Source organism: Chaetomium fimeti, assembly GCF_033439085.1.
Source record: "Chaetomium fimeti strain CBS 168.71 chromosome Unknown B0H64scaffold_4, whole genome shotgun sequence".
NCBI classification, from domain to species: domain Eukaryota; kingdom Fungi; phylum Ascomycota; class Sordariomycetes; order Sordariales; family Chaetomiaceae; genus Chaetomium; species Chaetomium fimeti.
Genome location: NW_026944332.1, coordinates 1,190,462 through 1,202,718, shown reverse-complemented (window position 1 = coordinate 1,202,718; position 12,257 = coordinate 1,190,462). Strand labels below are relative to the sequence as shown.

Below are 12,257 nucleotides of genomic sequence, written 5' to 3'. Positions count from 1 at the left end.
ACCGCCCGGAAGGCTGGGTGCGTCGGTCCAGCGCGGCCCACACACTATCCTCCATCCCAAACGAAACCGATGGCCCTAGATCCGACCGTGACATTGTCCCTACCACAAGAACGCCGAGCTCTGCCAGACATGAAAAGGGAAAAGAAAACAAAACGCCAAACAGTAAACACAATTTTGATCCAGATCGTATTAACCTCCGTCCGGATATGATACCCGTGCGCCCGACAGCAACAACGCGTCAAATGCCGTCGCCAGGCCACCCTCCACTTCACAACATGCCAAAGCCAGTGTTGACACCCGTCAACGGACAGTTAGTAGTCCGCATCAACAGTAGCCGGGTCGAAACCACAAGTGTGCTCAAAGACGACCTCATCCAGCCAGCAAACCGGCTCATGCCGGCCCTTGGGCGAGCGATGAACCGCCTCGAAACGCTGGAGCTCGGTAAAGTTGAGGTGGTCCTCGGCCAGTTTCTTGACCCAGGCCAGCTCGTCGTCGTCGTTCGCCTTCTGCTCCTCCCCGAGCTTGTCGTTGCCACGCTTGTGCCTGACGCGATAGCTCAGGTACAGTTTGAAATGTTGTCGCTTGCGGCTGCGGCCCTTCTTGTACACGCGACTGTTGTCGGGGTCGACAAAGTCGTATGCGGTCTCGGACGAGAAGCAGTCCGAGACGGTCGTCAGCAGCATGTCGAGGAGCGAGAACCCGATTTTATTGCGCCTGTAGTCGGGATGGACGAAGACGTTGATTCTGGCGGTAGCTCTGCTGCTACCGAGGCCGCTGCCTCCGAGGCCGGGCTGCCAAACCGACAGAAAGGCGAAGCCGAGGATTTCGCCACGCCTTTCCTCCTCAGTGAAGGGGATCTGCTTAAACACCGAGAATGAGGTGTTGCAGCCGGTCAAGCCCAGGTTTCTGGCTGAACCGCGGACGGCAACGAGGAATGGCATGCCGAGTTGCTGCGTGGTGCTGAGGATCTTCTCAAACTCGTCGACTCTGAGATGGTGCGAGTCGAGAGCTTGGAGGCCGTGTTCCACCTCCCAGTTGTAGATGGCCCGAACCGCCTCCATGTCATACTTCTCGGCCGGACGCAGGAAAGAGGGAATCCGTGGAACAAACCGGTGGAATTCGCGCCTCTCGATCACCGGCTCGTCGATTACGACGGCCAAGTCCTCGTTGAATGCCGACGGACCCTCGTAGTCCGGTAACTTAGGGTAGTTACGACGTCTGTCTCTACCAGAGCGCTCGTTCCTTTGCTGGTTGAACTTTTTGATCGAGAGGGTCGTGCTCCAAATTTGGCGCCGCCACTCCTCCTGCGGATTCTTCGGTCTTATGCCAACAACTGAATCAGGATGGCTGATGGGTTCTAAGAGGCGCCCTGTGACTGTGTCGATGTCACACCTCCAGTGAACCTGGTCGCCTTGGTCGAAGGTTACTACCGGGTTGTGACGGACTCCCTCTAGCCAAGCGTCAACAAACAACCTCAGATAGGCCAATTCCGAAAAGGTCTCATCCTCGTTTCGGCCACTTTTGGTCCGGACGCCGTACATGGTCCACGAGTTTGCTGACGCGTAGATCCTAGGCAGCAGGCCGATGGTGTTTCTAACGTCCTCATCCTGTGTGCCAACGCCGGTGTCGCTCACGTTGAATCCGGACCCCAAAGACGGGAGGCTGTATGTCGATCCGGCATAGTTCATATTTGGTCGTGGCAGTCGGTAATCACGCAGGTCGACGTTCATTTCCTCGAGTTGCGGAGGAGGTATCGCATCTTTTTCCCTCTCAGCAGTCGGTGCGTCCCCCCCCTGGGGACCACCTCCACGCCAGGGACCACCTCCGCCCCGGCTACGGCCTCGCTGGCCACCCCTACGCTGGTTGCTGATATCCCTCTCAGTCGTCCGCTCCTTTCCCCTCCAGGGACCACCTCCACCCCGGCTGCGTCCCCGCTGGCTACCCCTAGGTTGACGGCCCATATCACTGATATTTGTTGCGCTGTGAAGCGAGGGCGATTTAACAGGGTGGCTGTAGCCTCGTGCCTCTGGCCTTCTGTACCTAGGATTGGGGTTAGCTGGCAATAGTGGCTGGCGAGTTGGTGGACGATAAGTCGGCTTGGATTCGTCAGGCTGGCCCCATGACTCGGGATTAGTCGTGATTTGGTCGGGCCACTGGGCCGCCGTGGGCCAGGCTGTCCGTGCCTCGGCTTGAGGATAAGCCGATGGATCAACGATGCCCTTTGCGATACGCTGGGCATCCCAGTAGGTGTTGGTGAGTCCAGGCTGGTTGTTGGGTCGTGCTCGCTGTGTTCGGGCCACCTTGACGTTATGGGACTGCGGGTCTTGAGACGCGGCGATGGACGAATTCTGCGGCTCGACGTTGCTTCCGGATGAGTGGTCGATGTTTGCGCCGTGGTTATCTTGATGAGCGGGACGCTGTAGCCCTGATGTGGCCTTTGGCTTTATAGTCGCGGTCTTTGAAGCATTCCCAAAGCCGATAGCTGCGAGGAACGCGTTCTCGAGATCCGGTGAGTCGAGGTCTTGTGCCTCCACGGGGCTCAAACCCGCGTTCGGCTTGGTGGTGTTCATACTGTCGTAGACAAACTAAGCTGCGGATGACGCAACTGGTTCAGTCGGTGAGCATCTACGATCTATCCATATTTTGCGACAACTCTGCAGCGAGGAGGGATGGACTTACGTGATGGCAGTGGTAAACAGTACCGATTTTCAATCCCTTTACGAGGTTTGGAATATTGGAGAGCAAATCCTGGATCCCGTGGCGGAAAACGCGATTTCTGTCGACGCGAGAATGCCCGGTTGATTCCCACGATTGTTTGGAAATGCCGAGAAACGTGGCGGGAAAGACGAAGAATTAATCGAGGGAAGGAGTTCTTTCTTACCAGATGGTAAACTGTGCTCGATCAAAGGCGGATCAAAAAGATCCAAAGTGCGCAGAAATGTACGGAAAAGTGAAGGTTGAGACGGAATGATGGAAAAGTCTGTCGATTTTCCGTAGGTAGATGAATGATGAAAGCGTTAGGTGTTGTGGGTGGTTTAGGTGATTCAGGCCCCAAGGCCGAGTGGTACTTAGAGCACAGTATACCAACCTGACATCAGGGGGAGGCCCTAGCGGCTCAGCCATCCATGGATACCTCGGCACCTAGAACTTGAAATCGGGAAGGTGCGGTGAGTGAGGTCGTCATCGAAATACCCAGGGCAGTTAGGCTAGGAAGAAGTTAATCAAGGACACTGAGCACATCACTCACCGAGCGGCCGCACTGAGTGGCTGCAGGGAGCATGGAAGGGCCACTTAAATGGCAATAATGACGGAATGTCAGTGCATTGCAAGTGCATTCGTTAATTATTGAATTCTTATCACCTTTCTGCTAGTCCTACCGACACTTCGAGGGGGGGCAATCCTGATTTCTAGGTAGGTACCTATCTAAAGCCACCTGCGAATTACCTGTAAAAGCCCGATGACCTGGGCTAAACGACCTTCATGGCAAAAAATATGGATTAGTCGCAATGTTTAGAGCTTAAATAGATAGTAGGCAATCAAAGTTGTAATTTACATGTTATTGGGCTGGTAGTTTGGATGTACAGAGCGCGTCCTGGGCAAGTGTGGGTTGACTTCAAGGCGTCCACAGTTATTCATAGGGGGAAATGGGATCCAAGTATTGAACTAACACCACTTTCATAGAACGAATGACTATTGTCATTTATGGAGGGATATTTGTGCTTGGAAAATGAGGTTGGATGTTAGGCAGGCGATGAGCGATGTTGCCAACTATATGTCACGTGGGAACCCCTTTCGTTTGCGTTCAACGGTGCTTCTTTATTCTCCACAAATTGATTGGCTTGTGTGAACCAGGCACCAATCTCACGATGCATTTCCTCTAACCGATAGCATAACCAAGAGTATGCTGCGAGTGCAGGGTATCCATGGATGTGTATGTCTGGATATTTTTTGAATGATAGTTTGATCCCAAATGTTTTACGACTGTGGTAACTACCTTGATTATTCGAGAAGTTGTCCCATTTAGCCCACTCGTTACTGTGACCCCGCAGCGAAGCAAAAGATGCTCTCCATTCTGCGCAAAGCGAGGCTCAAGGACAAGGAGTTGCGCATCTTGATGCTGTATGATGCACACAACTTTGTCCACTCAGTCATGCCATCGCTAATCTTGATGCAGCGGCCTCGACAATGCGGGAAAAACAACGATTGTCAAAAAGATAATGGGCGAGGATGTCAACACGGTCAGCCCTACCCTCGGCTTCATCATCAAGACGATTGATTACGACGGGTATGCTCGCATCTCCCGAGTTGCTCGCCAGAGGCTGACTACTGGGGGTTACACGTGCTAATCTCTCCCAACGCCAGGTATAAGCTCAACATCTGTCAGCGCAGTCTCTACTCCGCTCTCTGTTTCCGGCACTGATTCGTTATCTAGGGGACGTCGGCGGTCAAAAGACACTCCGCTCATACTGGCGCAATTACTTTGAGAAGACGGATGCCCTAATTTGGGTTGTCGATGCTACCGACAGGTTGCGCATTGAGGACTGCAGAGAGGAGTTGCACGGCCTGCTTCAGGAGGAGGTAAGAGTCTCTGTTGTTACCAAGTCGGGGGTGCGGATTGCTGACGGATAGAAAAGCGTCTTTCAGGGGCAAGTCTGCTCGTGTTTGCCAACAAGACCGACGTCACGGGGTGCATGAGTGGCGACGAGTTGTTGAAAGTTGGTCTCGACTCTCGACCTCCGGTCTAGTCTGATGTGCACTGACATTTCAATTCAGGCTTTACGGCTCGACGAAATCCGGACGCATAAATGGAACATTCTCCGGTGCAGTGCCATGACCGGCGAGAACCTCAAGGAAGGGTTGGCCTGGGTTGTTGAGGATGCCAAGGCCCGTCTCTTTCTATACTGATAGACTTCACGGGTATCCTCGCCTCATCTTTTCCTCTCTCGGCATCAGAAAAGTTGGCAATATCCGGCCCCCTGCAAATAATTTCGGATACTCCCAGTTCCCCCTTTGTTACTGGGGCAATCAATGTAAACAAACGGTGAAGTGGGTCTGGAGAGGTTTGTGGCAAAGCAAATCCAACAAATCCAACATTTTGTCAGTTGGGAGCGAGGATGGGTTGGGAAGGTTCCATTGCTTACGTGCGAGAACAGATCCCGCCCAGAGTGACACAGATTCTGGTCCAGAAATATCCTGAAACATTGGGTAGATTGTCTGATGTTGCAGTGCTTTGAACAATGCCGGTGCGAGGGAGGGCACTTGGCCAGAGCGTCGGGAGAGCAACGCAGGGCTCTCCTGCGAGACAGGACCCAGCCCAGCCTATCAGCGGGCGTCGTTGGGGCTGAGCACTGGAGCCAACGCCAAGCCCCCAGTCCCGTCCCGTCTGAGCCCTGTGGGTGCCCCGTCGCCGGTCCGGCTGGGCACATCAAACTGCCCCTCCGGGAATCTGCCTGTTCAGCTTGCTTCCAGTCTTTCTAGGATTCGGGTTTTGAATGTTGACATCCAACCCGTCCTCCGAGGATCCCCCCGACACCTCCTTCCGTTCGTGCCCCCGTGCCCCCCCAATTAATACTGCATACTCCCGTTGTGTGTCATGCCGAAGACGTCGCCTCGGAAACAGCCATGTCTGACGAGGTTTCCGACTTTTTGCGCTCGGTCGAGCTGCTGAAGGAGAGACGAGAAGAGGAAGATGAGGCTCGGTCGCGCGAGCTCGAGGAAAAGATCTTGCAGGAAAAGAAAGAACGCCAGGCCCGGCGCGCAGGTACGCCCAACTCCGCTGCCACTTTTTCAGCTCCGCCTTTCCGTTCAAAACATCGCATCGGATCGGTGCCCGCGTGCCTTCCCGCAACTGCGCACTGGGAGACCCACGAGAGCTCAAACCAACTGCTTACCGGATCTGCTTACCTGCTTGGGCTGCACTGTGTCTGTTTTTTTTTTGGTCCAAAACACTAACAGTCTGCTTCTGTAGAGCGCGCAAGATCGATTTCACCGCAAAAGTCATCACCCGCAAATACTCCGCCCCCAACAGCACATCGCGTTGGCATCCTTCCGTCTGCTTCCGGCGACACAACTCTGGAGTCACCAGGTCAGGAGAGCTCCGGGAGCCCTAGGCAACGCGCCCTCGAACCATCTTCCGATGTCATGAATAATAGCGCAGTCGAGCAATCGAGCTCCCCGACAAAAGAGAACGACTCCCCATTCGACTCGGATATCAAACGGACTAGCATGGCCTTGGGCTCGCCGTCGATCGGCATGCCGTCCGCGCGATCACCGCTCTCGTGGCAGAGGCGACCGACCTCGCAAGCCTCCGATCGCCCGAAAAGCCGACCTCTCTCCATGGTCGCTGCCGAGAATGCCGCCCGGAACGTTCCTAACAGCGCCGAACCAGCCGAACAGACCATGTCCCGGGACCAAATCGCCCAGTCCCTAGCAGGCAGGGACCCGTCGTGGTTCCGCCAAACCGCTGACCCGGGCCGGGGATCGGGGGCTTTCAGGAAAGCCCAGGTGGAGGACGAGGACACAGTGGACATGCCCTCCATGCGCACCCAACTTCCCGGCATGTCGCAAGAGTCGACGCCAGAGCCACCCAAAGAGAGCTCAGCTGCCCGACCAGTGACCCCCACCGACCTGCCCGCCAAACTTGGCTCTCCGATTCCCATGGCCGGCTTCCAACGCCTGGATCCGCCAACTGGCGAAACCGCAGATGACGCGGACACAGCCACGGCTAATCGCCAGTCCATAACCTCGCCACCGGGCCGGACGTCGCCCACAAGACCGCGCTCCCCTACCAAAGGGATGGGTGGTTTTGTGCAAAGCGCCATGATGAAGCGCTCGGATAGCGTTAAACGATGGAGCGTTAACTCACCCGCCAGCTTCCAGCGATCGGATTCCGTTCGGTCCAGCGCAAGCAATGTGGACAACACGCAGCGTCCCACCACCCCGAAGTCGGGTGGGCGCCCAAAAAGCATGCTGGTGCCTACCCCTGCGCTCGGCTCGGGTGATGAAAAGGAACCTGAGCCAGAAGAACAGGCTACCCCTGCTCGGCCGACTACGCCAATGGAGTCAAAAGTGAACGACGAGGAGGAAACAAGTAGTCCTCCCGTAAGCCCCTCCAAGACGATGGATTCCCGAAGGTGGAGCCCCACAAAGAGCTCTAGCTGGCTCGATGCTGCACTGAACAAGCCCGAGTCACCCAAGGCAAAGCCGGCAGCCCCCGCGCCGGCACAGCCGGCTTGGATGGTCGAGTTGAACAAAGCAAAGGCTCAAAAAGCTACCCCGGATCCCGCTCGTGGTGCCTCCTTGCCAAAGAAGCCCGAGGTGAAGACTGGTGGGCTTATGAGGTCCACTCCCATGGGCGCAAGCCTCAAGCCAAGCGCTCTGGGCGGCTTTCCAGTCGTCCCCCCTATCTCGACAGCCGACGACAAGCCAGTAATTTCCGGGTTGCGCGGAAGCCTTCGGAAAGCATCCCCGACGACGGACGGTCCGAGTGAGGGCCAGGGAGAACTCCCAGCCGCGGCCAAGGCAAAACCCGACATTCCGTCCAAGAAGGATTTCCGCGCCAACCTCAAGCCCCGAGCTCCTCCACCTGAACCCAAATCAGGGGACTCTGCTGAAGAGTTGAAGAACGTTGTTGGGAGCCTACGGAGGACCAAAACACAGAACTACGTGGCACCGGATGAGCTGAAAGATAACATCTTGCGCGGGAAGGCGGGGTTGGCTTTGACTGGTGGGCCCAAGAAGACGGAACACAAGGATGAGTTCAAGGAGGCGATCCTAAAGAAGAAGGATGACTTCAAGAAGGCGCAGGACGAAGGCCGGGGTATCGCTAGGGAACCGAGCACTGCCAGCGATAACTCCGTTCCCGAGGGCATCGCAAAGAAGCTGGTGTTGCAGCGGACGGGGACGTTCTCTAAGCAAACCCCGACCACGCCGGACTTCCCCATGCAGAGCCCTTCACTTACCGGATCGAACCGGTCTAGCCATGCCTCTACGCGTTCCAGGCATGATATCTCTAGCTTGGGATCCGAACCTGCTTCGAGTCTATCTCCCGAGCCCGCCAAGGAGGCGACGGTGAATCCGGTTGCCCCGACGACTCTACAGAGGTCAACCGATGCCGCGAGCCGCGTCGGAGGGAAGGTCGGAGGCTTAGCAGACCGGTTCAACCCTGCGTTGGCCGGCCTCCTGGCCAGGGGGCCCCCACCAGCTTCCGGGAAGTCGGACGGTCCTGGAACATCAGCAACAACCGAACCCGCCGGCCCCGGCCCTCAACTAACGCACATGACGAAGAACCGAGCCCGTGGTCCTAGGCGGAAGGCTCCAACGTCTGTCGCTACAGCGGCCGATGAGCCGAAGGAGACGTTGGTCCGGGCGGCTTCTGAGCCGGAGAAGAAGCCTATTTTCTCACCCCCCGAGCCGAAGAAGACGATGTCGTTCCCGTCGCCCAAGTCAGAAAGTCCTATCCCCTCTCCCGCTTTGGAGCAAGCGGTGGCCTCCCCGAAACCAGGGAAGCCTGTTATTTCCCCTAAACCTGAGAAATTCACGCCTACGATTCCCGGGGCCCCCTCGTTGATGGAGCGTAGAAAGTCTCTGATGCAGGACAGGACAAAGCTTGCGGGCGAGGTCATCTCTCTCGTCGACTCATCCGGGCGCATGTCCAGGGAGGAGGACCCGAAACCAGTCGGCCAGCCCATCGACTTGGTTGGATCTAGCCCGATCAAGACGCGTCCTCGTTCACCCACCAAGGTTCATGAGCAGGTGGCAGCCCTGACGGCGCTGAACCAGCAATCACCCAAGCCTGCTGAAGCCAGCGGCGAGGTCGCTTCGCAGCCATCGTCGCCAAAGAAGCTCGACATGAAGAGGATGTCGAGGTTCCTAGATGAAGAGGGTCAGCCGAGCCCAATGCCTGAACCTGTGAAATCGAGGTCATCTTCGCCGGTCAAAGGCCGCTCCGACTCTATCACGGCTAGACCCATGTCTCTAGTCCGGGACCGCGCCGAATCTATCACGGCAAGGCCCAAGTCTCTGGTGAGGGATCGCTCCGAGTCTATGACTGGGAGGCCGCTGTCTTTGGTCAGGGATCGTTCTGACTCCTTCAGATCGAGGTCGTCCTCCCCGGTAAAGGACCGCTTTCCCGGCCTTGAATCACCCTCCATCGGGAAGCACGCGGGAAACGAGCAAGGTGAACTGAAGCCCGCGCTTCCGATCAAGAACGGCGCGGCCCCGTTTGGTGGCATTGGCCTAGGCCTGACGCAAGCAGCAGTAGCACCGAGGCCGACCGCCCAGAAGCCCGCAGAGGCTGAACTACCGCCACCCTTACCTCCTAAAACTGCAAGACCGCTCCCTGCACCTCCTGCCGTAATCTCTCCCCCAGCGCCTGCTCCCCGCATTCACTCCCCTACGCGGTCACCAGGGAAACAGGCTGCGGAGGCATCAGATCTCATCCACGAATTTTTCGGACCCGAGCGCCCGAGGCGCAAATACACTGCCGACGCAGCCGACATCCTCCTGAGGCGGCCAGTGTCAACCGCCAAGATTCAGACCCAGCGGGCTCAACTTATCCAGATCACGGCCGAGGGCAAGAAGATGCCGGTGCCATCGCACCACGAACGGGTCTTGTTCGAGCGCGAGATGTACCTTTGCCCGCACAACTATGTCGATAGCACAGGAAGGAAAACGACCGAGGTCTATTTCTGGGCCGGCGATGAGGTGCCCGAGTCACAGGTTGACGACGCTCACCTTTTTGCGGCACGAGAAGCGAGGGCCTATGGCGGAAAACTGGTCAAGCTCACCCAGGGCAAGGAGACATCCGAGTTCTTACAGGCGCTCGGCGGGATCGTCATTGTCCGCCGCGGGTCGAGCAACAAGTACGACTCCCTCGCGCCCAACATGCTCTGCGGCCGGCGCTACCTAAGCCAAGTCGCGTTCGACGAGGTCGACTTCTCTCCACTGAGCCTCTGCTCCGGTTTCCCCTACCTCATCGCCCAACAGGGGAAGTGCTACCTCTGGAAGGGCAAGGGCAGCGACGTCGAGGAACTGGGTTGCGCCCGGCTCGTGGGTATGGACCTCGCGCTGATGGGCGAGCTTCTCGAGGTGGAAGAGGGCAACGAGCCCGATAGCTTCTGGCAAATCTTTGGCGGCGGCACGCGGCCCAGCTCGGCCGACCACTGGCGGCTGAAGCCCAACTACGACAAGTACTGCAGCCGGCTGTTTTGCGCCAGCGCAGCCGACAAGCACCAGGTTTGTCTTTCCCCTTACTTCACCATCCCCTCACAAGATACTAACACGACGACCAAAACAGATCGCCGAGCTCTCCCCCTTCTCCCAGACCGACCTCCTCCCCTCCAACATCTACGTGCTCGACGCCTTCTTCGAGATGTACATCATCGTCGGCGCCCGCTCGCAGCACCAGTACGCCGCCTTCCGCAACGCCCTCGACTTTGCGCAGGAGTACGCCATCCTCGCCGCCGGCATGGAGGACCGCCCCTTCGTGCCCATCTCGACCGTCGTGCTCGAGGGCATCCCGCGCGACCTCAAGAGCGTGTTCCGGAAGTGGCGGGACGGGAATAGCCCGACGGTGATGCACGCCAGTCCCCAGGGCGTGAGCGGTGGTGGGGTTTCGGGTGGTGGTGGTGGTGGTGCGGGGCCGACGCCGAGTCCGTTGAAGAGGGCACGGAGCTTGAGGATCGTGCCGCTGACGCAGGCGCTGCGGGCGCTGTCGGAGTAACGTTAGAGGGTGGCGAATAATAGATGAGAGGGGTGATTGGTGGTCATGTGGGGTGCTGTTGTTGGCTTGATGTCATCATCATTTGGGCGCTTGTACGGCGCTAGCAGATAAGGGGTGCATTGGGACAGGGTGCCGGTTGTTTTCTGGCGTGGGAGGCTCCTTGTTAGATGGCGGTCATGGATTGCAGACCTGCCTGCAGCATAGCATGGTGGCGTTAATCGAGAATTGATGCTCTGGTAATCTGCCTTTGGTGTTTGCATAAACGTGTGTTCGTCAACATATGTAGAACTAGATGGCATCGTGGCGTTGACCTTTTGTGTCTCCCAGCGAGCCAGGCGTGTGCATGCCCGTATTTCGTGGTGCGTTGCCAGCTCGATGGGGCTTTATACCAGCGCCTTCCTCGCCGGCAAACCGATAGCTTTGTACCTGTCCTGTATCCTAACTCCCAAACGCCAGCCATGCCCGAGCCCAGTGCCATACCCCATCCCCGAACACCAATCAGTAAGCAAACCCAATCAACCAACCAACCCCCGAGTTATACCTTTCCCACAAGCATCACCATCCCCACCTCCCCCATTCCTCATCCCACCTCCTACACCGGCCCCTGCCCCGCCGGGCCCCCACTACCCCCCCCTTCCGCCCCTCCTCCTCCCTCCGTCCTCTCCGCCGTGGAGCCTTCCGTCGGCCCCCCCGTCGCCGCCACCACCCCGTCCACATCCCCCCTCAACTCGGGGAGCGCCCCGCCCATCTCGCGCGCCAGCACGTCGCGGAAGTCGCGGAAGGCGTGCATCTTGCCGCGCGCCAGCTGGTTCATGCGGCGCACCAGCTCGGCGAACTCGCGCGTGTAGATGTCCGGGTTGCGGCCGTTCTCGACGTACTGGATCAGCGGTTCGGGGATGGGCTTGTCGGCGGTCGGCGTGGGGAGGGATTGCGCGTTGGTGTGCAGGGTGCGGAGGGTGGCGTCGAGGGTTTGGCTGTGGTTGGCGTGGTTAGGTTTTGTTTTTGGGGGGTTGAGGTTGGGGACTGAAATGGGGGGGGGGATTGACTGTGCGTGCGTACATGTCTTGGGCGAGCACGTCGCGGGTCGGGCGGCCGGCGGCGTCGTAGTTGGATACTTGGACGAGAACCTGGAACAGGTCTTGGATTACATTCTTAATGTCCTCTACGCACGCGCGGGTTAGTTAGTTGGTGGTTTGTTGGGGGACGCAAGCGTAAATGACGGACCTTGGACGTTTTGCAAGTCGGGATTTATGGGCGCCATTGTCGTGGTTGTGCGCGGTTGTGGTTGCGATACGCAGGTTCGTGATGGCGGAGGAATGGAGGTGGAAGCTTGGAGGAGTTGCGGATGGGCAAGGCTGCAGCATGACCCTGGTCAAAGGAAAACAAGCCGCCATGTGATTGGCCCCAGCTTTCAAGGTGACGGAGCTCCCTCAGCAGCCTTGTAAGTTACCACTGTGCTGACCAAACACCAGAGGGTCTTCGTCTTTTTAACCCACTTTCCACCCAAAATGGAACCCAGACAGACTTATCAGAG

At 57.6% G+C, this 12,257-nt stretch overlaps 4 protein-coding genes across 4 annotated transcripts; 2 read left to right on the top strand and 2 right to left on the bottom strand.

Annotated features, from left to right (window-relative positions):
* Positions 1-212: 212 nt before the first annotated feature.
* On the bottom strand, positions 213-2,570 carry B0H64DRAFT_359103 (uncharacterized protein; the record flags this gene model as incomplete). Its single annotated transcript, XM_062801669.1, has 3 exons — positions 213-1,822; positions 1,919-2,300; positions 2,361-2,570. 3 exons carry the CDS (start codon positions 2,568-2,570, stop codon positions 312-314), a joined length of 2,103 nt encoding a protein of 700 aa, XP_062658992.1. The 3' UTR covers positions 213-311.
* Positions 2,571-3,860: 1,290 nt separating this feature from the next.
* B0H64DRAFT_395421 (ADP-ribosylation factor family-domain-containing protein) lies at positions 3,861-5,381 on the top strand. Its single transcript, XM_062803769.1, has 6 exons — positions 3,861-4,119; positions 4,175-4,285; positions 4,363-4,379; positions 4,433-4,578; positions 4,635-4,715; positions 4,774-5,381. The coding sequence occupies exons 1-6, from the start codon at positions 4,061-4,063 to the stop codon at positions 4,903-4,905; spliced, it is 546 nt and encodes a 181-aa protein (XP_062658991.1). The 5' UTR covers positions 3,861-4,060; the 3' UTR covers positions 4,906-5,381.
* Positions 5,382-5,622: 241 nt separating this feature from the next.
* On the top strand, positions 5,623-10,723 carry B0H64DRAFT_417175 (uncharacterized protein; the record flags this gene model as incomplete). The annotated part of the gene is made up of 4 exons (XM_062805223.1): positions 5,623-5,761; positions 5,969-9,354; positions 9,538-10,236; positions 10,325-10,723. The coding sequence occupies 4 exons, from the start codon at positions 5,623-5,625 to the stop codon at positions 10,721-10,723; spliced, it is 4,623 nt and encodes a 1,540-aa protein (XP_062658990.1).
* Positions 10,724-11,315: 592 nt separating this feature from the next.
* On the bottom strand, positions 11,316-12,075 carry B0H64DRAFT_474424 (mediator of RNA polymerase II transcription subunit 10; the record flags this gene model as incomplete). The annotated part of the gene is made up of 3 exons (XM_062808053.1): positions 11,948-12,075; positions 11,783-11,885; positions 11,316-11,697 (listed from the first exon to the last, which is right to left on the bottom strand). Exons 1-3 carry the CDS (start codon positions 11,982-11,984, stop codon positions 11,316-11,318), a joined length of 522 nt encoding a protein of 173 aa, XP_062658989.1. The 5' UTR covers positions 11,985-12,075.
* Between the last annotated feature and the right edge of the window lie 182 nt (positions 12,076-12,257).

Bases quoted from the DNA above. Each gene is read 5' to 3' on its own strand.
- B0H64DRAFT_395421 (XM_062803769.1), top strand. From the start codon at position 4,061: ATGCTCTCCATTCTGCGCAAAGCGAGGCTCAAGGACAAGGAGTTGCGC. The intron at 4,120-4,174 runs GTATGATGCACA...ATCTTGATGCAG, and splicing joins GAGTTGCGCATCTTGATGCT to CGGCCTCGACAATGCGGGAA. The intron at 4,579-4,634 runs GTAAGAGTCTCT...CGGATAGAAAAG, and splicing joins ACGGCCTGCTTCAGGAGGAG to CGTCTTTCAGGGGCAAGTCT.